The 25,301-nt window shown below is 49.2% G+C and overlaps 10 protein-coding genes across 11 annotated transcripts; 6 read left to right on the forward strand and 4 right to left on the reverse strand.

Annotated features, from left to right (window-relative positions):
• Nucleotides 1-68: 68 nt before the first annotated feature.
• Nucleotides 69-4,155, forward strand: PV10_01569 (uncharacterized protein). The gene is made up of 2 exons (XM_016365792.1): nucleotides 69-3,624; nucleotides 3,693-4,155. Exons 1-2 carry the CDS (start codon nucleotides 526-528, stop codon nucleotides 3,777-3,779), a joined length of 3,186 nt encoding a protein of 1,061 aa, XP_016229441.1. The 5' UTR covers nucleotides 69-525; the 3' UTR covers nucleotides 3,780-4,155.
• Nucleotides 3,994-5,473, reverse strand: PV10_01570 (uncharacterized protein). Its single transcript, XM_016365793.1, has 2 exons — nucleotides 5,100-5,473; nucleotides 3,994-5,025 (listed from the first exon to the last, which is right to left on the reverse strand). The coding sequence occupies exons 1-2, from the start codon at nucleotides 5,421-5,423 to the stop codon at nucleotides 4,258-4,260; spliced, it is 1,092 nt and encodes a 363-aa protein (XP_016229442.1). The 5' UTR covers nucleotides 5,424-5,473; the 3' UTR covers nucleotides 3,994-4,257.
• Nucleotides 5,474-5,982: 509 nt separating this feature from the next.
• On the forward strand, nucleotides 5,983-7,451 carry PV10_01571 (cytochrome c). The gene is made up of 4 exons (XM_016365794.1): nucleotides 5,983-6,339; nucleotides 6,732-6,922; nucleotides 6,977-7,071; nucleotides 7,127-7,451. Exons 1-4 carry the CDS (start codon nucleotides 6,315-6,317, stop codon nucleotides 7,149-7,151), a joined length of 336 nt encoding a protein of 111 aa, XP_016229443.1. The 5' UTR covers nucleotides 5,983-6,314; the 3' UTR covers nucleotides 7,152-7,451.
• Nucleotides 7,426-10,157, forward strand: PV10_01572. Of its 2 annotated transcripts, XM_016365796.1 has the most exons (3): nucleotides 7,426-8,070; nucleotides 8,155-8,710; nucleotides 8,767-10,157. In XM_016365796.1, the coding sequence occupies exons 2-3, from the start codon at nucleotides 8,233-8,235 to the stop codon at nucleotides 9,999-10,001; spliced, it is 1,713 nt and encodes a 570-aa protein (XP_016229445.1). In that variant the 5' UTR covers nucleotides 7,426-8,070; nucleotides 8,155-8,232; the 3' UTR covers nucleotides 10,002-10,157. The 2 variants fall into 2 exon arrangements, with proteins under 2 accessions (XP_016229445.1, XP_016229444.1); XM_016365795.1 differs by having other exon boundaries at nucleotides 7,426-8,710.
• A 323-nt stretch (nucleotides 10,158-10,480) lies between these two features.
• On the forward strand, nucleotides 10,481-11,566 carry PV10_01573 (uncharacterized protein; the record flags this gene model as incomplete). The annotated part of the gene is made up of 1 exon (XM_016365797.1): nucleotides 10,481-11,566. The coding sequence occupies one exon, from the start codon at nucleotides 10,481-10,483 to the stop codon at nucleotides 11,564-11,566; it is 1,086 nt and encodes a 361-aa protein (XP_016229446.1).
• A 253-nt stretch (nucleotides 11,567-11,819) lies between these two features.
• PV10_01574 (uncharacterized protein) lies at nucleotides 11,820-12,191 on the forward strand (the record flags this gene model as incomplete). The annotated part of the gene is made up of 1 exon (XM_016365798.1): nucleotides 11,820-12,191. The coding sequence occupies one exon, from the start codon at nucleotides 11,820-11,822 to the stop codon at nucleotides 12,189-12,191; it is 372 nt and encodes a 123-aa protein (XP_016229447.1).
• A 278-nt stretch (nucleotides 12,192-12,469) lies between these two features.
• PV10_01575 (uncharacterized protein) lies at nucleotides 12,470-14,818 on the reverse strand (the record flags this gene model as incomplete). The annotated part of the gene is made up of 1 exon (XM_016365799.1): nucleotides 12,470-14,818. One exon carries the CDS (start codon nucleotides 14,816-14,818, stop codon nucleotides 12,470-12,472), a length of 2,349 nt encoding a protein of 782 aa, XP_016229448.1.
• A 2,744-nt stretch (nucleotides 14,819-17,562) lies between these two features.
• On the reverse strand, nucleotides 17,563-18,580 carry PV10_01576 (uncharacterized protein; the record flags this gene model as incomplete). Its single annotated transcript, XM_016365800.1, has 2 exons — nucleotides 17,563-18,190; nucleotides 18,252-18,580. The coding sequence occupies 2 exons, from the start codon at nucleotides 18,578-18,580 to the stop codon at nucleotides 17,563-17,565; spliced, it is 957 nt and encodes a 318-aa protein (XP_016229449.1).
• Nucleotides 18,581-19,661: 1,081 nt separating this feature from the next.
• PV10_01577 (uncharacterized protein) lies at nucleotides 19,662-20,668 on the forward strand (the record flags this gene model as incomplete). Its single annotated transcript, XM_016365801.1, has 4 exons — nucleotides 19,662-19,704; nucleotides 19,802-20,336; nucleotides 20,435-20,537; nucleotides 20,597-20,668. 4 exons carry the CDS (start codon nucleotides 19,662-19,664, stop codon nucleotides 20,666-20,668), a joined length of 753 nt encoding a protein of 250 aa, XP_016229450.1.
• A 2,336-nt stretch (nucleotides 20,669-23,004) lies between these two features.
• PV10_01578 (uncharacterized protein) lies at nucleotides 23,005-24,878 on the reverse strand (the record flags this gene model as incomplete). The annotated part of the gene is made up of 2 exons (XM_016365802.1): nucleotides 23,005-23,547; nucleotides 23,610-24,878. 2 exons carry the CDS (start codon nucleotides 24,876-24,878, stop codon nucleotides 23,005-23,007), a joined length of 1,812 nt encoding a protein of 603 aa, XP_016229451.1.
• Nucleotides 24,879-25,301: the final 423 nt, after the last annotated feature.

The raw sequence follows: 25,301 nt of genomic DNA on the forward strand, positions 1-25,301 counted from the left end.
AATCACTGATTCATCCTGGAGTCCAATTCTCCTTTGAGATCTTCGTCTTACACAAATTCCCTGCTGTTCATCAACGCCATCTAACTTGTACCTACAACTGCACGCCTTCAGCCTCCATTGTGGAGACCAGTCAGAGCCCAGTGAGCCCTAGAAGCCAGCATTGGATTGGCAGATCCCTCATCCTAAACTCCGTCTCTCCAGAAATCCGTCTGCCTACGACAACTCAATCCTACTGCGCACGCGTCCTAAACCCCATTATTATGTCAGTATCCGTTTGACGGGCAACACAAGGTTCTAGGTCCAGGTTCCACCACCCGCCGCTCAAGCCACTCAGTCACATTCAACCGTGCCACCTGCGCCTCGACATTTCTTCTTGAAATCGTCACCCTGGCGTTCTTTGTAGCACCACCCCCAGACTCGGTGTCGAGGAGGAAGTCCAACAGAGCAGGTGCTGTCTACGACGGCTTTGGCAAAACTTCTGCTGTTGATGATTACAACCCTCAATCTCCCACCAAATCCTCCAAAATGTCCTATCCAGGTCTCGCCGGCACCGGCACCGGCCGCAATGTCGACATGAGCAAGTCCGAGTCTGAACTGGCCATTAACATTCGCAAGGCCACCTCGATCGAAGAGACTGCCCCAAAACGTAAACATGTTCGAAGCTGCATCGTCTACACCTGGGACCACAAGTCGTCCATGTCCTTTTGGGCGGGCATGAAGGTTCAGCCGATACAAGCTGACGAGGTTCAGACCTTCAAAGCACTCATCACCATACACAAAGTCCTCCAGGAAGGTCACCCCGTCACTGTAAGAGAAGCACAACAAAATGTCAATTGGGTCGAGTCTCTGGCTAGAGGCATGACCGGAGAAGGGCTCAGAGGCTATGGCCCCATCATCCGAGAATATGTCTTTTTCCTTCTGGCCAAGTTGGCTTTCCACCGTCAGCATGTCGAGTTTAATGGTCTCTTCGAGTATGAGGAATACATCAGCTTGAAATCCATCAACGATCCCAATGAGGGGTACGAGACCATCTCCGACCTCATGACTCTGCAGGATCAGATTGACACCTTCCAAAAGTTGATCTTTTCGCATTTCCGTGGCGGCGCCAACAATGAATGTAGAATCGCTGCTTTGGTGCCTTTGGTTCAAGAGAGCTATGGCATTTACAAGTTCATCACCAGCATGCTGCGAGCCATGCACACAACTACTGGAGACGACGAGGCCCTCGAACCTCTGCGATCTCGCTATGACGGTCAACATTACCGGCTTGTCAAATTCTACTACGAATGTTCTAACCTTCGATACCTGACCTCCCTCATCACCGTTCCTAAACTTCCTCAAGACGCACCCAACCTCCTCGCCGAAGATGAAGAGAAACCGGCTCTTCCCAAAAGACCTGCTCGAGAAATCGAACAAGCACCTTCTCCTATCGCAAAGAACGACACCCCCGATGCCGGTCCTCGAGACATGGACGACTTCTGGTCCAAGGAAGCTCAGCGACAACAAGCTGAATATGAAAATGAACAGAAGCGGCTGCAACAACAATGGGAAGATCAACAGCGACAACAAATGATTGCCCAGCAAGAAGCTCAACGGCAGTTTGAAGACCAGCAGAGAATGCAGGTCGAACAACAACGTCTAGCGCAGGAACAGCTCATGCGTGAGCAATATGCTGCCCAGACTCAAGGCCGAATGGCCGAATTGGAGAGAGAGAATCTCAATGCAAGAGCTCAATATGAAAGAGATCAATTGATGCTTCAACAGTACGATCAACGTATGAAGAATCTCGAAGAACAGTTGCAACAGCTCAACAACAACTATCAACTACAGGCACAATCCAAGGATGATCAGATTTCGTCTTTGCAAGAGCAAGTCAACACCTGGCGTTCGAAGTATGAAGCGCTGGCCAAGCTATACTCGCAGCTTCGACAAGAGCATCTCGACCTGTTGCAGACGACAAAATCATTGAAATTGAAAGCCGCGTCTGCTCAAGAGGCCATCGACCGTCGAGAACGTCTGGAGCGGGAGATGAAGACCAAGAATCTCGAGTTGGCCGACATGATCCGAGAACGCGATCGTGCTTTGCATGAAAAGGATCGAAGTGTTGGTGGCCATCGCGAAGAACTGGACAAGCTGAAGCGAGAGTTGAGATTTGCCATTGAACGAGCCGAAAATGCCGAAAAGGCAAAAGGTTCCGAGTTGTCGTCGATGTTGGCCAAGTACAATCGTGAAATGGCGGATCTCGAAGAGACGGTTCGCAGCAAGACGAGACAACTTGACGATATCCGATCCAAACATGGAGAGAGAAATCTGGACCATGAAGCTGTCCTACGCGAAAAGGACGATGAAATTGAGATTTACAAGTCGGGCATGGAGCAGGCTCTCGAAGAACTTGAAGAGCTTAAGCTGGGTGGTGGTGAGGCTGACGGTGCCTTGGATGGTGCAATTGACGAGGTGATTAAAAGCAATGTCACCAAAATCAACGACATCATTGATTCCGTTCTTCAAAGTGGAGTCCAGCGAGTCGACGACGCTATCTACGAACTCGATTCTCCCATGCAAGCTGGTAACCAGAATGCCACGGCTCCATATGTGCTTTCACAAATCGAAAAGGCATCTGCCAGTGCTACCGAGTTTTCAACAGCATTCAACAACTTTATCGCAGATGGACCTAATAGTCCTCACGCAGATATCATCAAGTCAGTGTCGATATTCGCAGCATCCATCGCAGATGTGTTGTCCAACGCAAAAGGTTTGACACGGTTTGCAACAGAAGAAAAGAAAGGCGACCAATTGACCGACTCAGCCCGACAAGCTGCTTTATCCACCATCAGCTTCTTCCGTGGTCTTCAATCCTTCCGACTCGAAGGATTGGAACCGATGCAGAAGTCAGATGTGGTCATCAACAATAACCATGAAGTGTTGATGAAACTCCAACGCTTATCCAAATTAGCCGACGCTTTCGCACCCAAGGGTAGCAAGATCAGCACCTCGGGCGATTTAGGCGACCTGGTCGATTCCGAATTAACCAAAGCCGCCAAAGCCATCGAAGCCGCGGCGCAACGCCTCGCCAAATTAAAGAACAAACCTCGCGACGGCTACACCACATACGAACTCAAAGTCAACGACTCCATCCTCGAAGCCGCCATCGCCGTCACCAACGCCATCGCCCAACTCATCAAAGCCGCCACCGACTCACAAAACGAAATCGTCAAAGAAGGCCGCGGCTCTTCATCCCGTACGGCCTTCTACAAGAAAAACAACCGCTGGACAGAAGGACTCATCAGCGCCGCGAAAGCTGTCGCTACATCCACAAACACATTGATCGAAACTGCAGATGGAGTTATTTCAGGAAGAAATTCTCCAGAACAGTTGATTGTCGCGTCGAATGATGTAGCGGCTTCGACGGCACAATTGGTGGCTGCTTCGAGGGTGAAAGCTAGTTTCATGTCCAAGACGCAAGATCGATTGGAACAGGCCAGCAAAGCCGTGGGGGCGGCTTGTCGAAGTCTGGTGAGGCAGGTTCAGGATATTATTAAACAGCGACAGAAGGATGATGGTGACGCGGTGGATTATGCTGCTTTGAATCCTCATGAATTCAAGGTTCAGGAAATGGAACAACAGGTAAGCACTCGCAATTTGTTTTAATTGGTCGGTTTGAAATTGTTCTCTAACGTGTTGGGCTGTTTTAGGTCGAGATTCTGAAGTTGAGAAATGCTTTGGACGCAGCGAATGCGAGGTTGAGTGAGATGAGGAAGATCTCATATCGTGATGATTAGGATGGAGTATAAGGAAGGTGGTTTGTGATGATGCGGTGTGGTGGGAGTGGGCTTTGGATTGGTGGTGATATGGCATGGCATGGCATGGCATGGCATTGTAGGGGTATAGGTAGTTGATTGTGCAGGACTTCCTACATCTACATAGTCATAGGATGTGATGTGATGAGTATCTTATCTAGGTACTTTCCTTACCTCTCTGTCTAACGAGATACTCGCTTAATGGGCGATTTCTGGTCGAGGCTATGCGGTACATTACCAGGTACATGGTACATGGTGACATGATGGACGATGCTTTTTAGTCATCGAAGATCATCATGGACTATGTAAAAATCAAGTCGAAATAGTTACCTATCTGGTATCGAGTATCTTCCATTTCCATCTATGAATCTTACCTATCTTCCATTCCATGCATATATCCTGTCTAAAACTGAGGAGTGTAGCTGTGGAACATTCGATGCGATCTTGCTTCAGTCTTGTCCTACAGCTTGGCTGTGAGGCGATCACCGCTGGCAACTCTATGACCATTCTGGTCAAAATCAATCTTCTTGCCTGTGAGCATGCTCTCCTGCAAGGCAAGGGCAATCTCGAGAGCTTTGACAGCGCTCTCAAGAGGAAAAGGCATTTTGGTGTTATCGAGACAACAAGTAGTAAACTCATTGGCCTCTGCAATAAAGGCGTCGCGGAAACGAGCATAGTAATGGGGTGCAACCTCACGTCGAATACCAGTCGAGTCATGGATCTGAAGCAGATTTGTCTGTGGTTGAGTGTTGATGGCCAATTTTCCCCGTGTGCCAGTGATCTCAGTGGTGTCTTCCTGACCAGCGGCCGTCATGCGTGAACAGAACAGCTGCGCTATCTTGCCACCGTAGAATTCGACAATACCGAGAGCGTTGTCACGATCATTGTATCTTTCTATCTCGGGGCTGATGGCGCTGATGCCTACGGCGCTGACGGATTTGAGGACCGAGTTCTCACCAAAGAACCACAGTGCAAGATCGATATCGTGAATGGAGTAGTCGACAAAAATGCCGCCAGATGATTGGGCGTATTCGATGGAAAATCCAGTAGGGTCGAGTTTGTCACATGTCTGGCTGCGAAAGACAGATGGGCGACCGATCAGACCTAATTGGAGTTTTTGGTACGCATCTCGATAGCTGGGATCAAAGCGTCTGGAGAAGCCACAAAGGACTTTTTGATTTGGGTGTTTCTCAAGAGAGTGATGGTAAGCGATTAGCACGGATTGGGACTAATAAATAAGGAGTGCGCAGTCAGTACCAGTGGCAAGGTCCAATGTCTAGTGTCATGAATTGTGGTCCTCACTGTCTCGATGGATGTGCTAAGCGGCTTCTCACAAAGGACATGCAGACCAAGCTGAATGGCTTTGATGGCATGTTCAGCATGAACAGTAGTTGAAGATGAAACGACGACTGCCTGAAGGTCGGTTTCTTCTCGAAGCATATGGTCGTAGTCGAGATAGGTGCGGATCCCTTGGAGGCTCTCGGTGGCCCAGGCCAACTCACTGGGGTTGGGAGAGCAGACGGCCACGAGTTCAGCACGCGGTGTCAGGTGATGGAAGTGTAGAGCATGGCGCGAACCCATGCGGCCGAGGCCAACGATGGCAACCTTGAGTTTTGGCGAGGACATGATAATGAGACTTGTTGGTGGTAGTGTATATGTGGTACAGTAAGTACCTACCTACCTAATACGTCATCATCGTTGATACTGCAAGAGGTGCAACTGCAATACCCACTGCAGGTGCATTCTGGGCTCTTGCCTTGATACTTGGTTACAGTGATATCACATGACTGACTCGGTTGTTCGAAGGAAGCCTAGACCTGAATTTGTATGTCTCCGAAGTCATTAGTACGTACAGTAGTGCTATATACAGTCACCGTAAAAACAATCATCAGATCTTCCAAACGGATAAAACCCATAGCCGAATAATGACCAAAGACAGATGTCAACCCTTTTTTCCTTTTCTGGTGGAGCCGGAGGACCGGCCCTGCGCAATTAATTCTAGTTGCGGGCATAGCGCCAGTCCGAGAAATTCTCGTGATGGAGAGCAATGCGAGAGCAATGCGCGTGAATGACATTGCCTGGGCGGTAATTGGTCGGGCTGCGTGGAGCCAAAGCCACGTTGGAGTCAACAACGCCACAGTCAAAGGGCCACCCCGTGACCGAGCGGCTTGTCCAGAGCTGCTTTCGGCCACTTTTGCGGCGACCTTCAACGCCTAGAGATACTGTTGTGGGCACAGTCAGGCCAGTCCAGGGCCGCCTAGAGCCCGAGGGCCATAGTCAGCCACCTAACCATTGGCATAAACCCGCAATCCTTGCCCTGTCCACTCCGTCATACATTTCAGTACTTTTTTCGCTCCGACTTGCCTTCAAGTTTCTGTTCTCAACTTTTACCACCACTTGCTTAGAACTCCTTTCTACCTAGATTCCTCTATCAACCTTACAACTTGACCTCAAGACCTCGTGTCAATAACCCTCCGCACCACTCTCGCTTACACACCCTTTCCACCTACATTCACAATGGCCAAGGACGAATTCAAGGCGGGTAAGTGCCACCCTGGTGAAGGCGCAGGATAGCTTTGCAGCAGCTTCGTTGGGATGATTCAAGGCTCGTGGGTCATGGTCGAGCTTCACAGCTGTCCAACACGCTCCATACGTGACGATGCAGGTGTGCGCCTATAGTCATGCCACCATCCGGAGACCTTGAGACCAGCTTCCTTATCTCGGTCGCTGAGTCCAATCGAAGCTACCACCACCTTTACTTCGTACATTCATTCTCGCGACATGATATGGCCTGGTCATATTGGACATTTCAATTGCTGAACGAACTGTACGAACGTGACGAATCAACCTACCAAGCTGCTGCCACCCTTCCTGCCGCAAAAGCCACTGCCAAAGAAACAACAAAGAAAACAAGCTCACATACTTTTGTCTCAGGTGACGCAAAGAAGGGTGCCAACCTCTTCAAGACCAGATGTGCCCAATGCCACAGCACTGTCGAATCTGAAGGCAACAAGATCGGCCCCAACCTGCACGGCCTGTTCGGTCGCAAGACCGGTTCCGTCCCAGGCTTCGCCTACACAGACGCCAACAAACAGAAGGGCATTGAATGGAACGAGGGCACACTGGTGAGGATATAATTTAGCCAGATTGGTCCATGCATGTATGCTAACACTATGCAGTTCGAATACCTCGAGAACCCCAAGAAGTACATTCCTGGTACCAAGATGGCCTTCGGTGGTCTCAAGAAGGGCAAGGACAGGAATGATCTGATCACGTATGTGTTCGCATTCTATCACACACTTAAACTTGAGTGCTAACTTGTTGCTTAGCTGGATGAAGGAGGAGTGCAAATAGAGCACCATCCTTAGTCACGTGGACTTCCTTTGGACATTTTGCCTTGGCGAGCTCGATTTATCTGAACATGAATGAATCCGGGATCAGCGGGTGCTGTATCATCAAGATGGGGGAGGCGTCAATAAGCTAATGGTCGGGTTGGAACATGCATGTTGTATGCTTGCGAGAGGCTTGCTCCGGAGAATCCGGTCCCCGAGCCTCTCTGTACATAATCTTACCCTGGTACCATGCCACCATCCCATTACGTCTGTGCCTGGAACAGACCGTCCAGAACAGTGTATAGGGCCAGAATGGAACTACTTTCTCTGCTCCACTCTTTGTCTTTTTGGTTTGATATTTGCCATCTGGAAGGTAAGGTAGCCTGATGACCGTCGGCACGGGCCACCCAAATCCTTCCACAAAAACCACCCATCTTTGGTCCAACGAGACCAACGACCAACTCTTTGAAGCTCTTGCTAGGACACTGTCATTCTCCAATGAATGCAGTCATTGACAGGAGCTAGATATGCGGCCAGTAGGTGCCTTGCATCACTGATCCTTGTTCTGAGAGATGTTTGCGCTTCTGATTGGTCGACAGATACCCCTCCTCACCACTCCCAAGTTCACTGCCAGCTGTCCCAGCCTTCAACATTTCACTCTTCTCTGGCACGTTTGCCTGACGAGGTCGCCTTGAATGCCACTGGTGCCTCAAACGACAGCACAATGACAGTCACCCGTTCGAGCTGACCCAGGTTTCTCTCCAGAATGGGAAAAGTGGCTGGGTTTCGCAGACCTGCATATCTCCAGAACTCGGCCATTCCTAATCTGCCTTCTCAAACATCGTGAACCATTCCTGCAACATTCATTTGCGAACACTCTTGACCAAGTCCTTTCATTCAGAATTCTTTGTTGGTTTCACCTATCTGATTCTTCTGCCTAGGTTCGTTGCCTGGTGACATCTGATCCGACCGATATATCTACCATCCGCTGACTGACAGGTCGACCGCTACCCCACCTTGACCAGCCTTCCAGCCTGATACCCTTGAACCCTGATACCAGCATACTTGCGCATGCTACGATCCCTATTGCAATTGCATCTTAGATGGCCATGATGGCTGCCGCACCCTTTGAGCGGTTCTATGCAGAAGATGACAATGGTGACACACATTCTCTCATGGAAGCATCTATCGAAGACTTTGAGGAACAAGAGCGACGGTCTCCATTGATGCCAGGTTTCAGGTCAATTGAAGACGAAAGCGAGGCTGATGATAGATCGAGCGTGGGATTGCCGTGGTCGCCGCCTGGGTTCAAACCCCGAAATGCCAGTGTGAGTGGATGGTTTCGACAGGACCCATATGGTAAATTCGACCTGCGACCATCAATCAGCCCTTCGCGGTCACGTCAAACAAGTCCAGAAATCTATCAAGATGCCACAGAAGGCGACCCTGATATTACGACAGCGGTGAACACCCCTTTGCCGGCCGGGGCTGATTCCCCGATGAGACAGCGGTCACCTGAGGTGGAAACTCGACAGGAACAAGATAACCATCCGTGGGATCAGACGGAAAACCCTAATAACTGTATGATGGTTGTCATTAATTCCTTTCAAGGTCGTCTGCTAACATGTTTCGTGTAGATATCCGCCTTCGTTTGCAGGCGGAAGTGCAGCATCGAGAACCTCTCACCGCGCTGGCCAACTTCCTTCAACAAAGTTTTGACAAAATCACAAAAACAAAATCTACATTTTTATTCTACGCGGGGACTACATTGCTGTGTGCGATGATGATGAGACTCGTTCTTGTGCCGCCTCCGCCTGCGCCAGTACCAGACCTGGTCAAATTATCCACCCTCGCCAAATCTTTTGAGCCATTGATCTTCTATTCCGAAAATGGCTATACACAAATTACTGCACTTCAGGAAACAAGCGTGGCTGTTTGGGATTTGGGAGAATCAGTACGAAGTGCCAACATGACTTCTGCCCCTCTGATTGTTCGGTCCCTGGACGAGTTGTCTGAAAGCCTCAAGACTCTGGGTCTCGAGCTGACGAGATTCTTCGCCGATGTGGATTCAGACGTCGACAGTATTCTCATAGTCATGGACTGGGCCAAGCGAGAATTGGAGGGGCTGTCATCACCCCAGGCACATTCAATTGGGGGTGTGATATTCGATCACATGCATGGGCTTTTGAATCGAGGAGGACTTTTGGAGTCAAGTAACGGCCCAACGGCAATGGGTCAGAGATTGACTGATGTTTTTGGGTCGAGCTCGCCTCAGAAAACAAGAGCCACGTTGACGAGAACTTTCCATGAATTTCTCAACGTCCTGGAAGAATCCATCAACAGCGAGCTCACCCATTCGACCGCCCTTTTCGTTCTCTTCGAGTCTATCGATCGACAATTTCTGAACCTCCAACGAACCGTTGTTCGAGAGACGGACACGCAAGAGAGGCTGGAGAATGATCTCCTGTCATCATTGTGGACACGAGTTCTTGGACCCAATGCTGTCATGTTGAGGAAATATGAAAAGAACAAACAACTATTGTCAAGTGTGCGAGCGAGAACGGTCAACAACAAGCATTTGCTCATGGAACACCATGGCCGACTCCAGACGCTTAAAGTAAATCTGGAAACTCTCCGAAGAAAACTCGTCAGTCCGCTGGTGAGAAGAAATGATTCGGTGACGATTGACAACGGTAGTGTGGTGGACCAGCAAATCCGAGGTCTCGAGGGAACATACGTCTACCTCAAAGATGTCCGAGAGAAACAGAAGAGTAAGCTGATGGAGATGGTCTACGGCGCAAAGCCAAGTCGTGCAAAGCTGATCGGTGTGGATCAAACGGTTGTCGAGTCAAGGGTACTGGAAGCACGATGAGATGAAACTGAGATGACTGGACGAGCAGTGACCAAGTTGAAAAGAACAAAGTCATTGGATACGATTCGATTGAATATGAAATAGGGATTCTTAAGTTATTTGTATCATAGCACATGGATAGGGTTATAGAGATACAAAGTATTATTATACACAGAATTCCCATACGTATGGTTGAGAGCATAGAATCGTGCTCGTGTAAGTGTGATGCCTTAGCCGGAGATAACAACCTGCAGGTTTATTATCTCCACAACCTCTCCGCATGAATTTCTCCATCATTCATTTTTGGGCAACACGAACATCTCGAACAACAACTACTACGAGCACGCTGAAAGTTAGAAGTCCAGACCGGAGAGGAGGATAAGGTGCCCTCATCGATCCACCACCGCTGACGGGTGGAAGCCACCGACAAATCGAACTTTCTCCTAGTTCACACCTTCAAACCTTTCCCTTCCCCCCGCCACACACGACTCGACACAATCATGCCCTCGTTAACCACATCCCTCCCTTTCTCGCCCGCCGAGCTCGCATACCTACATACGTCTCTGGCCTCGGTGCCACCTCTCCGACCAGATGCCCGACAGTCATCGACCGACTTTCGCCCTTTGCGCGCCGAAACGGGCATTCTCCCTGCGGTTAATGGAAGCGCCCACGTCGGTTTTAGTGACGGCCGTGAAGCCATTGTCGGTGTCAAACTCGAAGTGGAAAAGACCCCTAGAAACCCGGCCTTGGTTGCTGCAGAGTCTCTTGTCGTAGACGGTGCCATGGATTTGGATGGGCAAGATCAAGAGAACAGTACTCCACAACGAAATCCTGAGTGGGTGACGTTGAATCTCACTTTGCCTGGTTTGAGGGACGATGATACCAATCTAGTCTTCTTGGAGGAGATGCTGCGAGAGCCTCTTGTTGTTTCGTCTACATCGTCTTCACAATCCCCCTCGCTACAGGATAAGCTCGTCATCAACCACCGTTGGCACTGGCATATCTACATTGATGTTCTCCTCATCTCTCCCCATGGTCTGGCTAGCTACCCACTGCCTCTACTGAGTATGGCCACTCATCTCGCCCTTCGAGACACCCGTGTTCCAAAATTAGCCAGCCAAGGCGAGGAAGATCCCATTGCCAATGACGACTGGATGGCTAGCACTTTCTTGTACCCTCGCGAGTCCATCTCCCATCCTCAGACAACCTCACCGGCAACAGAGAAACCTCCGGTGACATTACTCGTCGTCGTGGTTGGTGAAAGCGTCATCTTCGATCCCAGTCGAGAAGAACTTGCCGTGGCCGATGCCGTTGTGGCTGTCAGTGTTGGTGTCGGTGGACCTGATGGCAAGGATCTGAGACTACTGGCAACGAGGATGATCAACACGCCGGCAAGAGACACTATGAAGGGCGTTCCACAATCTGGCGAAGTTCAAGAAGGTATCGATGTTCCTGGCGTGTGGAAGCCGAGAGTGGGAGGTATCAAGAGAAGTGTTCTGAAATCAGTCATCAAGGAGGTATTTGCTGGCGGTGTGGCCAAGGATGTCCTGGACGGTCTTGATGGATTTATTGGCTTGGAGTCTTGAGGAGACTTGGTAATTCCTTCTGCATGATATGGTTCCTGCCACTCGCGTCTCCAAATGCGACAAACGAGGAAAGGACCGTATTGTCTGTGGCCGGTCGTACCTTCTTTCCGCAACATGACTGGAAAGGCGAATTCCTCATTTTCTCGCCGTCGCCCAGTCAAGACGACACCTCTGCCTGCAGCAGACTTACACCATCCACGTCATATCTCGTACCAACCATCTATCTTATCGTACGATATACCATCATCTCAAAATGTCAGCTCTACGCATTGGGAGACCACTTGGGAGCCCACTTGGGAGCCCACCGCCCTACAGCGCTGCTCCTGACATGCCGACCACGTCGACGAGTATGCCCAAGACGACTGTTGAACAAGACGTTGTTGTTCTTGAGGATGGCTATATTGCCATTCAAACTACGATCAAGACAAGGCACACGACCATCACCACCGGCCTCATCGTAGGACGTTACCATTTGATCGTCTCCATCACCACTGAGTCGACTGCCATCATGTTGACCGTGCCACCTATCGAACATAACCTTGATTGTCCAGAGGACAAGCGCGTCTACAGCACAATGTATGTCGACCACGATATCCAGCCATTCTTCCAGCAAGCTACCTGGTGATCTGGGTAGAACAGGAAGATGCTAGGAAGACACAGTTGTGGAGAAGATCGGCCTAGGGATTTCCTCCGCTAGTCAGATGAGGCTGCACAATCGTGTTCACACGGGGCGGCAAGGATACAAAGACGCTGGAAATGGATCCATCCTCATCCTTTGGTGTGATCGAGGACAGGAGGGTTGTCTCTTCGAAGGGCCCAGCAAAACCCGTTCAGGATTCCAACAATTCATCTTTCGCAATTGACGAGATTCTATCTTGCATACCAACATCATCGTTCGCTCAATCATGACCAAGTTGTATTGACAATAAAAGACCCTGGCATAGTGTAAGCTCCAACCAAGATCGTCTCTTGCAATTCACTTCTGTTCTTCTCATCGTCACAGTCACACTCATATCTCATATCATCGTCCTCTTTCTCATTACCATGGTCAGGCCCCTGACCCCGCCGCCACGCCGTCATAAGATGTCGAAACGCCATGTCCAAATTCTCCGTCCTCCCTTCCCTCATGTCATAGTACATCTGAGCGGTCCGATCCAGGTCATCCTTGACATCGCCACTCACGTCGACCGTGAAAACAGTTGCTGCATCCGCCAAAACATTCATACACTGAACACCAGCATGCTGTGCAGCCAGATGCAGAAGCCCCTGACCGAGACCATCCTTACATGTCAGATCGGCACCATGCTCCAACAACTTGGCCACACAAGAGGCCTGGTCGTATCTAATGGCCGCCAGCAGGGGAGTCCAGCCACCACGCATCGTGGCAGCAATGTCAGCACCGAACTCGATCAGCGGATCAACCAAGGCATCATTGTCGAACATGACTGCATAGTGAAGAGGAGTCTGCTGGCCATAGGCGCGGGCATTCACATTTGCGCCACACTCCAGGATCGCTCGCACGATTTCGTCACTCGATCCGACTTGCCGATAGCAGTAGCAATGCAAGGCAGTGCGTCCTGAAGTGTCGACAGCATCAATCTCAGCACCACCCTGATGCAGCAAATGCACAACGGCAGCGTTGCGTGCTATATGCAGAGGCAATTGGTTGATTCGACTACCAACGGCATGCGATGCGCCATGGTCCAGCAACGTCTTGATCGCATCCAAATTCCCCTGAACACACGCCCACCAAAGCGGCGTATAATGTCGTGAATCAACGCCATCAATATCGGCCGTCGACGAATCAAGCAGTACCCCCAGATCCAGCTTCGTGATTCCTAATACAGCTTTATGCACGAGGTTATACTGCTGTTGCGACACGAAGTCGTCCAGATCGATTTCTCTCAGGATCTGGCTGTCACTGACGACGAACTGGCCCGGCGGTCCATTAGATTTCTGCGCCTGCGTCCACGCCCGCTCCATGACATTACTGCCATTAGCAGCTCCAATCGTCAGATCCGCACCTTGATCGATCAGAAACTGTGTGACATCTCTCCGATTTAGCGTGAAAGATGTATGGACCAATGTCCATCCGCCACTGGAAATGTCATAGATAGAAGCCTGCTGCGTCGCAAACATGTTGCGAAGTCTATTCAAATCTCCTCGTGACACAACCGAGAAAATCTCGGCTGAATCCGGCAAGATTCTCATCGTGTTGAGATTGATGTGCGTGTTGAGTGCTGTTTTCTTCACGCTGATTCGGACCATTCGATCCAACATCCATCCTGGTAGTTGGTATGTCATGTTTCCACTGATGTCTCGTCGTCGTTGGCATTGTCGCTCGGTGCATCGGATCATGGGAAGTCCGTTTCCTGGCATATCGATTGATAGCCGTCCGAAGATTCGGCTGAGCATGGCGGGCGTGGAGAGAAGGTATGGGCGATGGCAGATGCAGCTGCATAAGCTGCGGCAGATGGGAATGTCTTTGTTGGTGGATGTTGCTTTCATCGTATTGGGGGTGTAAGGCTCAGAATTGGTACTGTTGCTGCTCCTGCTGCTGCCGCTGTTTGTATCGAGCAAGGTCTGATGCTCAGCTGTGTTGGTCTGAACTTGAGTCTCCGTCTCCAGACTGGAAATCGAAACCACAGTCTCAACCGCCGTCGCTGTGCCGTATGACTGTCTCTCCGACACAACAACAGCAGCCATACTTTGAGCACCAGTCGTCGCGGACAATCCAGCAACTTCAACTTGAGCCGATATATCCCCATTTCCACGTCCATACCCATAGATCAACTTCTGACTCGACTCCACCAAACTCGTCGTCTGAAACAATGAAAGAATCTGAATATTATCCTGAATCCTCCCACTCACCCTCTGCACCGCTTTATCCGTCGCCAAACTCTTCCACGCCCGAACATACTTCTGCCACATTCGACTTTTATCATGTGGTGGCACAATCTTATCAAACATGTTGATTAACTGTGCAATATGTGCGATGGTGTTCTCTATGATCGGTAGCATTTGTTCCTGTTCTGGTTCGGATATTGAGTAAGCCCGAGTTTGAATTTGGGTTTGAATCCGCTTGATGACGGATATTATGGCCGTGAGTCGGATTTTGAGCGTGCTGAAGACATTGGGTTGATCGTTGTTTATGGCCGAGAATTCGTTGAGTCGGACGATGAGTTTGCTGCCGTGTTCGATGAATTGCGCGATGGCGGCCACCAGGCCGATTATGGCAACGACTTCGGCCATGGATTTATTGTATCTTCTGGGGGTTTGAGGTTCTGAAGTCGTGCAATCAGGTTATGTTCTTATGTTTCCCCAGGGCCTAACTCAGCATCTCGAAGTCAGGTCAATCATAGGTGAGAGAGATGCATGGGTGTTTAAATCAACCCCTCAGGCATTCTCAATCGGTTGACTCGATGTATGCGAATTTGAAAGGCATAATGATAATACGTTGGCAATTCTACGCTTGAAATTCTAGACCTGGAGTTATGACTCTGCGAGGGCAGATGCAAGACTCAGCCTCACAACGTCCATGGCTACCTAGATCGCTACGAGGATGCTGGTCGGAAATATTCAGGACCGGCCCGATTCGCAGATTGACTTCGAATGTCTCTAACTGAATGTGGTTTCGGTCGTATTTTCGCGGCGTTGTGCTTGGGGGCGATAACTGACACGAGGTGTTCAAAGACGCCACACGTGATGCTGACCCTTTTCCACTGGCGACGACGTCGCTGTCGACCATTTCATGCGTCTTATGTTGTATCTCCTAATATCAAGACCAGGATTAACTAGAACGAGGATCGACTACTACCGTTAAGTTATCTGACTAGTTAGAACAATGACATGCGGTGATCAACGGCCACCGACAGCAGCACCCCTATGAAGTACAAGTGTGTTGCGCGTGTTGCAAGCACTGGCAGTTTTGATCACAAACAGTAAGAGGAACATAACGAAGAATGATAACGGAAAGAATCAAATACTACTGAGTACAACACAGTTATGTTGTGCTCTACAACTACACTTAGTACTGACTTACCTAAGGTAGATGATGACATAACACCTCAGAGTCATAAGGCAATGAGTTGACTACGACTACACTAAGGACAATGATAGGCCCAGATAAAGATAGCATGACCTACGACTACAACTACTGTAAGTATAAGGATAGGCCTAAGGGGATAAGGATAGCATGAACTACGACTACGACTACAACTACAACTACTCTAAGGCTAATGATAGGCCTAAGGGGATAAGAATAGCATGAACTACAACTACAACTACAACTACAACTACTCTAAGGCTAATGATAGGCCTAAGGGGGATAAAGATAGTATAAACTACGACTATGACTACGACTACTCTAAGGATGAGGATAGACCTAAAGGGAGAAGAATAGCACGAGGGGCTTTGTGGCCAACACTGATGAATGTCGCCTGGCACAAGTCAAGCACACATTGCAATGAAAGCAATGCATAATCTGTCAAGGCACAATGGCATTTTGATGATGATGTTGCGTTAGCAGACATCCTACCAGAGGGAAGGGGAGGGGGACTACCAGAGGGAAGGGACAAGAGGGAAGGGACAAGAGGAAAGGGACAAGAGGGAAGGGACAAGAGGAAAGGGACAAGAGGGAAGGGACAAGAGGGAAGGGATAGGAGGGAGGTGAGGTACCCGACACAGTAAACTGTGCACTCCAAAGCCGACCCACCTCACAACTGGCCACAGGATCAGTGTGAGGCACCTCAGTTGAGAGGACTTACCTACTGTGGACTTGGAGAAGGGAAGAAGAAATGAAGGGGGAAAGAGCTGTTACTTATAGAAAAGAGGAAGGGTCTGGAGGGTGACAAGATCAACCTGGTTTCTGCGAGACTGATTCTGTTGAGATCAGAAACCATCATTTTCCTGCCATTCACATCTTGATCTTGACGATCTACTGGGGAACCACGGTTGTTGGGAGAATCTGCCCCTGATTGAGTTTGCAGTGAATGACATTTCTTATGGACAATGGCACTAGATTGGCACGCAGGTGAAGATGATGGGCTGTTATAATGGGGCAAGTGTTCTGGATTGGACAATTGAATGGGAAAGGCTGGCGATGTATCAATCCTTCTGGTTGAACCATAGAAAGAGAACCTTAATATGTTTGCTGCGGTGGGGTGAAATATCAACTCCATTCATGTGGGATAATTACAGGCAGTGAAGTTGGGTGTGTTTTTCTTATAGTGGAACCATATATCACGAGATAGAAGAAACCAACTATATCGACAAAGTGTATATGGTGCTCGATAATATGGTTGGCCAGCCATATAAATTCTACGCTAGTGGGTTATATAAACTTTCAACGACATGGAACGGGTTTACACATCCACGGACAACGCGATGTTGCTATGGGTCAGAAGGAAACTTAGAGGACTACATCCTTCATCTCGTCGCAGCCACCGCGCCTAGCTCAAATGCGACAACAGATCGTAGATTGACCGACGACAATGCCTGATCCATCTCTGGTACGTCCACATATTCTTACCCTGATTGTAATATCAAACCATCAACATTCCTATCAGACCAATCACTCAATCATGTCAACCAGACTTTTCAACCAGCAGCACTGCCTAGGTTTGTTTTTCAATCAACAACCTAAGTCATATCCAGCTTGTGGGATCAGAGTTGAGCGACAACAGAAAATTCCCAGGCCCACTAGTATCCAAGGGATACGTCTCTTCAGTGCCGATGGTAGTGGAAAGGATCAAGTGCAAAGTTAATGATGTTCAACTTCGGGAACCAGACAGACTTCGCGAATGACTTCCTACCATCGAATGTGAAGGACAGGGTTGGAATGCCTTGGTGGATCCGGGACCAATATCTGCATATGACTTTCAAAGCAACACGACAACACGGCCACTCTCAACAAAGTCAACTTTTCTGGTTGTATCTGGACAGGACTAATATTCGATTCTGTGATCAAACCAAAATATATCACCATAGAACCCAGCCTATAATTTCGAAGACCCACCCTTGCTATTCACTGGTGATACCTTCGAGGTATCCACCGGTGTCCACCAAGGATACACGTCAGGTCCATCAGCAGGCAACGCACCCTCAAACCTCGCTGGCCTTTTCTCCAAGAAACTTTGCACCCCTTCACTATTATCCTTTTTCATGTGAATCCCATCTAGGATTCTCGAATCAAGAAGGTGAGTCTCTTCAGCGCTGAGTGGGCCTCGATACATGAGATCTCGCATCAACTTGGTGGAAACGATTGACGTATTGTTGGCAACCTGATTGGCAAGCTCGAGGGCTCTTTGCACAGTTGCTTCGGGAGTTGGCAAGACCTCAGCAAACAAAGGGCCGAAATGGGGGGAATCGGCAGTGTAGACTCCACCAGTCGTGGTCAAGAAGAGTGATCGTGAATGTCCAATGAGACGAGGAAGGAAGAAGGAAGAGCACGCCTCCATGACGATTCCTCGTTGGCTGAAGACAAATCCAATCTTGGCCTTTGCGTATGCAACACGGATTGCTGCCGGTAGACACATTGTGATACCGACGCCAACGGCAGCACCGTTGATTGCGGCAATGGTGGGTTTGGAGCATTGATGGATGGCAAGGACCACTTGGCCACCTCTGCGACAGCGACAGCGTCAGCACCAGTACATGTTGTAAGTATCTTCGTTTCTCGACTTACGAATCTCGATGATCGGCATTTCTCTCACGCTCCTGTGTGGAAGACTCTGCGTCTTTCCCAAATCCCAATTGTAAATCCATCCCTGCACACATCGATTTTCCCGATCCTGTCAACACAAGACATTTGACTCGTGGATCCTTGTCCACAAGTCGATACACCAGCTCCAGATCATCTTGCATTACAAAAGTAAATGCATTCAATTTTTCTGGTCGATGGAGCTTGATCAAAAGGACTGGCGTTGGAGTCGGAGATGATGCCGGTACATGTTCCACTTTGATGTGGCGAAATGGTAATGAACTGTATGATGTTGGCAGCTGTTGGTCACTCATGATGGTCGTCGAATCAAAGACTATACTACTCGGCAATCTGGAATGTCTACGATCAAAGGTATAGAACTTGCGCTCGTCGTGTCGTGGCCAGATGTCGATGTCCTTAAACCGGACTTACCGAGGCGAACATGCCGAGGTGAAGATGCTACTTGGAGCCGGCATCCTGTTGGCCCTGCCGTTTTAGTGGTGAGGAGAGAGTTTCAGCCAATTAAATCAACTTACTGCCTCAGCTTGCTGGCTGGGCCCCAGGGACGAAGGTGTCAGAAAAGCTCGTCATAATTTGGTCGTCAAAGACTCTCTTCGTGTCGTGGAGTGAACAAGTTGGTCTATAGCAAGCAGTCTGTACCTACGTAGTTATGCCAATTCACAGCAGAAAAAGCCGACACAATCGTAGTAAAGGCTTATTTGATCTTGTGCGGAACTGGTCCTTGATGAGTAAGTCCACAGTAAGGACTATAAATTCTATTTTCAGCAGTGATGGCATATCAGAGACACCAAAGGAATGGTCACAAATGGTAATGGACAAGCTCTTGTCTCCATACCTCCATGCAAACAACGATCGCGACATCCGGACCTTCAAGCAGGTCCGAGGGTCCGAACAAATGGCAACCAGCAACCAAGACAAGGCGGGTAACTTGGCAACGCAACACCTAAGGTACGTACCAGTCGTAATCGTATCAATGCTTCCTAAACCGGAAAATGAGACGTCGATTGTTCAGTTGAACTTGACTGTAAAGTTCAGCGGCAATTTTTCCCAGCTCTTGCTGACTGAGAAAATCTTGGTCCTGCGAGGATTTAGAAGCCAGTCAATCATTCGTATGATGGCGTCGCTTTGAAATCAGGCGTGCACTCACATGCGAAATCTCATCAAATATGCCAATCATGATTAAATTTCACCGGTTCTGCGAGCTAGCAAACAAGACATCAACCCAGCATAAAAGGAAAAGGTGGAAAACTTGAATTAGCCATGCATCCTGACTTCACGCAGAGTATCATAGACGCGCAAGCACAATCGCATAGACAAGCATTGATTGCCTTGGGGTGTAAGAATAACAAACAGTGCCACCGAAAAAGTATCGCCATGGCGAGTTCCACGAATATTCTCATCTCTGGTGCCAATCGAGGTAAGTTTGAATGGTTGGTGAGATGGAACCATGACGGTGCTCGATATCGATGGCACAGAGAATAGTGTGACTGACTTGACTGACACGAGAATAACAGGCCTTGGTAAAGAATTCGTCAAACAATATCTCGCTCGACCGAACCACATTGTCGTCGGCACTGTCCGCAACGTCAAGAGTGCTGACGCGCTTGATCTCCTCAACCTGCCCACAGCAGAAGGCACCAAACTCGTGCTCGTCAAAATCGAATCAACCTCAACAACCGATGCATTCGAAGCCGTGAAAGAACTCCAAGCCCAAGGTATCTGGAAACTCGACGTGGTGATTGCCAATGCCGGGACTGTAGGTCAACAAGGACCGATGGAATCCATCAACCCTCAGAACGTGGCAGAAGTCTACATGGTCAATTCAGTGGGACCGACCTTTCTATTCCTTGCTGTCAAGCCACTTCTCGATAAAGCCGAGTCGCCGAAATGGATGGCCATCAGCTCTGCGGTTGCGTCGATTCAAGATTTTCAGAAGTACTCTTTCTTCAAGATGTATCCGTACAATGCGTCCAAGGCGGCGTTGAATCACTTTACCAAGACGATTCACGTTGATTTTCCTGATATTGTCGCTTTCTCGGTTTCTCCTGGGTGAGTGTCTGCAAAAACAGAAAGAGATTTTTGATAGAATTCAGTTCCCAAGTTATTTGAAAGGTTACCCACCAGCTAACAAATGGCTCCTCCAATAGGTTTTTGGAAACCGACATGGGACGAGGTGCAGTCAAAGCGTATGGACTTGAAGAACCTCAATTCGAGGACATGACCTCAAGCGTACAAAGCCTCATTGGAATGGTAAGAACATCTAGATGAACTTCGTTGGATTATTAGTGGAATACTAATAACTTGTCAAGGTGGACAATGCAACGAAAGAAAAATATTCTGGACAGTTTATCAATTTCAACGGCGACGTCATTCCTTGGTAGATGAAGAAGGGACCTTCGTCATGGAAGTTATGTCTGAGCAGAGTCGGAGAGTCCTCTTTATTTAGAGTTGTGTCTTACTGAAAGTTCTTTGAGAAGGGAGTTTGTAGTCAACTTACTTCAGGCCGATCTTCGTCGAGATTGGTTTTAGAGCGAACGCATAGATCGATCAAGTCCTAAAGGAGTCGTAAGCGATGTCGTAATCGTCATATACTCGTAGTCAGCCCCCTCGGCCCCTCCCATGCCCATGATTTAATCTCCCCTCATCATCAGGCAAAGACCCCAGATTCCGCGTCCTTGCAGATTCCGTGAACTTGCATTCCGTGCTTGGACTCCCCGACCAGAACTCTGATTGGTTGTGAGAGTGAGGAGATTCTGGATCTCGACTATTCCTGGGATCCAATACTAGGAACTTTATCTGGGGGGAGTGAGGTACTGGATGACCTAGTAAAGTATATAAGAGAGTTATCGAGGGATAGCAGCCTTCAGATATCTAGAACAGATAATTTCTCCATCACTTCAGAAGACGTCTACCACCAGTTCGTCACCATCTCATTCAACATGGAGAATCCACTAGTCTCACGAATTAGAGAGAATGCTACTGACCAGACTCTCGCCTTGGGGGTAGTAGCCGTCATCTGCATTACCTGGGTAACCTGGCTGGTCATCAGCAGCGGAAATGCTGGTCTATCACAAGTTCCAGGCCCGTTTCTTGCGCGGTATACAGATGCCTGGAGCCTATACCAGGCGCGGAAGATCGCGAGAACTGGAGAAAAGGGCCGGTTTCACAGACAATTGCAGGACCAGTATGGCGATGTCGTACGCGTTGGTCCATATTCAGTTATCGTCATGGATCCGGATGCAGTGCCTGTCATCTACTCGGTGCGGGCGCGCCTTGACAAGGTAACATTCCCGAGTCTCAAGCATGAGTCGAGAGCGTATGACTGACACAAGTTTCCAAAGGGCCCGGCTTATATTCCGTTCAGACAACCAGGGGTAACGACCAGCTTGCTGAGTATATCCAGCGAAACGACGCATTCGCAATACCGCAAGCTCGTATCCAATGCATACTCGATGTCATCGCTCAAGGGCTATGAACCATATGTTGACGAGATGGTCAATCGCTTTATGCAGGTGTGTGATACACACGCCGAGAGCGGTGAGCCCATGAACATCAGTCGATGGACGCACTTTTGTAAGTTTGGGAACAGAGTAGTTGAGCGATATGTAACCAGCTGACCGTGTCTAGACTGCTTCGATGTTGTGTCGAAGATCACCACCGGCACCGCTCTCGGATTCATGGACGGTGCTGGCCAAGATGCCTTTGGACTTATTCAGCGCATCAGAGAATTCGGAGTATATGTTGCCGCAGTGGCACAAATGCCATGGTTGCATAAAGTATTCCAAGACAACTTTGTCTTTCGCAGGACCAAGCCATCGCCCTTCATGGCGGCTATTCGATCCAAAGTCAATGACCGAATTCAGAATCCCGACCCAGAAGACATGCCCCGACCGGACTTGCTCTCACATTTTGTCGCCGCTCATAAAGAAAAGCCACTCATGGACGTCAAGCAAGTCATGATCTCCACGTCTGGGAATTTAATTGCTGGTGGCCTGAGTCCAAGTTCCACGTTTGACTGTCTCTGCCAGTATCTCGCCAATCATCCTGAATCGCAGGATCTGCTGTACGCCGAGCTCAAAGATGCCGGTTTCTCCACGCCAGCAGGATTCGACGATGTCAAAGACCTGCCGTATCTGGAAGGTGTCATCAAAGAGGCATATCGATTGCACACCACCGCATCTTTCAACTTGCAGCGTGTCACAGGACCTGAAGGTCTTAAGCTTCCCAATGTGCCTTATTCTATTCCTCCGGGTATCATGATTGGCTGCCCTGCCGAGTCAATTAACAAAGACACCCGTATATTCGGACCCGACGCACAAGAATACCGACCAGAGCGTTGGATGCGCCAAGAGGGCGAAAGTGATGACGAGTTCATCACAAGGCGAAAAGTGTGGGATAGGACCGACTTGACATTTGGTCAAGGGTCCCGGACGTGTATTGGCAAGAATATTGTCCATCTAGAAATATTCAAGGTTGTTGCAACCTTGATGCTTGCGTTCAGGGTATGTTGCGGAGTATTCCTGAAAACTACTTCATGCCGCTAACAATTTGCACAGTTTGAGCTGATAGGTCAAGCAAAGAAGGGAGCCGTCTTCGTGCGTGTTGTGTCCAGAAAGAGGAAGTCCTGAAAAGAGGGAGTCTGGGTATGATAATCAACCTCTCCCAGAGATTCACAAGCAAGGACAATGATGAGGGGATATTGTGAGATTGGTCTAAATCAGCCGTTTGAGACATCAAGTATTCTTGGGTACGCGATATTTGGAAGCATAGATATCCCGTCAGGTGCTTCGTCATCGCATTTGTGTAGCTCTGGGCCCTGTTGATGCATACTGGGATACCCGGGGAGGCCAGGAGCAATCTCGGGAGGGATGGTGTATGGGATAGACAGTTGAACCTCGCACAAGACTGAAGCAAGTTCGGAGGAAGCGTCAGTACATATTCTCATGTTAAATCGATTGAGGCAGCTGATGGCAGCGCACATTGATGTGAATGCCAACTGGGGTGTGGATGGGGAAGCTTTGTCAAGGATTGAAGCCACGAGGGAGTGTTTGACGAGAGAAGCAGCTTCAACCATCAAGATACTTCCATAGGTCGTCCATGGCCGCGAGCGGCCCCGCACACTGAAGTAGTGGGATATAGATGTGAGGATGTCTGCGGCGATTGATTCCGCGCTGGGTGTGGGGGAAGCGATTCGCAAAGTCGTGGTTGGAGTAACGTCGGATGACCGGCAACGAATGTGTAGACGTAGCATGTTGATGGACTGCTCTTTTATTTAGCTGTCTGAGCTCCCTAAGAAACCTGGGGATGGAAGGACTCTCATACCTCATGAACGATTAGCTTCAACCGGAAAGTACGGTCCTGATCTCCCAGGTCGAGAGATCCAGGGAGGGACAACACATCCCATAGGAGAGAAGCTGGTATTGATTTCCGGAGATGTAGCAGGGATATTTCTGCTTCAGCCAGCAATTCGGGATTTTGGACTCCCTTTGTAGCTTTGAGACTGAATACCTTCTCCCAGGAGAATAAGACCAATTGAGTGAATTGCACACAGAAGCACACGTAATCGAGCCAGACCTGTGTGCGATTTGAGGGCATGGGCCAATCTTGCAGGCCAGCGTTGAAGTCGAAGCCTCGACGTTCTTCAGGGTCCGTGAAAAGGTCTAATGCCGTCGAAGTAGGAGCCAATACAGCAAAGTCGCTATGTTGGATCTTGATCCGTCTTGTATTGGCTAATGCGAGGCGACAGTCCATGAAGCACAACGTCCACCACAGTAGACGGCGATAGTCTCGCTCACGAGCGCTGAGAGGGCCCCACGAAGATTCGTCGTTCAATCCCACGCCAAAGGCGACATCGACCGCAGCAGACATGACTTTCGGCAACTCTGCCCTACGTTGAAGAATCGTCATGTACAAGACACGGAGAAGGTGAAGGCGAAGGAGATCCAAATCTGGCAAAGGTTCAAGGACTTCGAGAAGTCGTTGGCTCTCGCAAAACCATTCCTGTGAAGACTTGATATAGTCTTCGTCGGCGTCTCTGGGCTGTGATTCCCCACCGAGGTAGACACCTATGGCGGCCATGGTGCAAGTAAGTGCCGCTAGGGAGATGTGTTGACGTTGAAGCCCACGAGATCTGTAGCCGTCCCGAAACATTGCTGCCATGCGAATGTAATAATCGGTCCGATCGATGCAGGGATAGAATGCCTCTATCTCGTCGAAGAAACATTGAAGAACACGGCCCAGATCTCGAGTTGGCTGAAGCCTTGTTTCAATGATTGTTGGAGGTATTTCTGAATGACCTTTTTGATAAGCAACATCATTGAGACGTGGTGGTGGTGGAATCAGATACTTTAAGTGCTGATGGTGAAAGGGTTGGCAAGCCACATCGGCTCCTCGCTGGTCTGGAGTCAACTGGATAGCCTTTTGAACTTCATGTTGCTGGCCTCTGCCACTAGCAGGTGTAGATGGCGGTTCAGTCTTTTGACGCTTCGCTTGCCGTTCACCATGGAGGTAGCTGCAAGTTCTGGCTCTTGCAGTGATACATGGTCGGCAGGGGTATTGGCCAGAACACTGAAGCCAGGTCAGCGATTCCATTCTGTGTAAGACTTTGAGGCTTCTGTACCTTTATCTTCCTTCGCTTACATTCCTCGCTGTAGATTTACAATCTTGTCAGAAAGGCACCACCGTTGACATAGAGGTGAGATTCTTACCATGCGATTGAGGCGTATGGTGCTCGCCGCTTGGGCAATGCCTGCCTATGCATTGGGGACTTCACTTGGTATCATCTAGCACAATTAAACAGAATGGGCTGGTCATGTATCTAGCTTGAATTCAAGATACCATCGTCTAGCCCATCGTCTAACAATGAGTCTTGCAACGGATACTACGTGTAGATGGGTTTGTCACCGTTTACCAGTAGCGCTCTAAGCCTCGGCAGAGGGGGTCTGGGGTATGTGGATTCGGCCCCTCGGGCGTCCAACCGCCTGTAAGAATACGAGGATTGGCGCTTATTTTTTG

The sequence above is a fragment of the Exophiala mesophila genome (genome assembly GCF_000836275.1).
Source record: "Exophiala mesophila strain CBS 40295 unplaced genomic scaffold supercont1.1, whole genome shotgun sequence".
NCBI classification, from domain to species: Eukaryota; Fungi; Ascomycota; class Eurotiomycetes; order Chaetothyriales; family Herpotrichiellaceae; genus Exophiala; species Exophiala mesophila.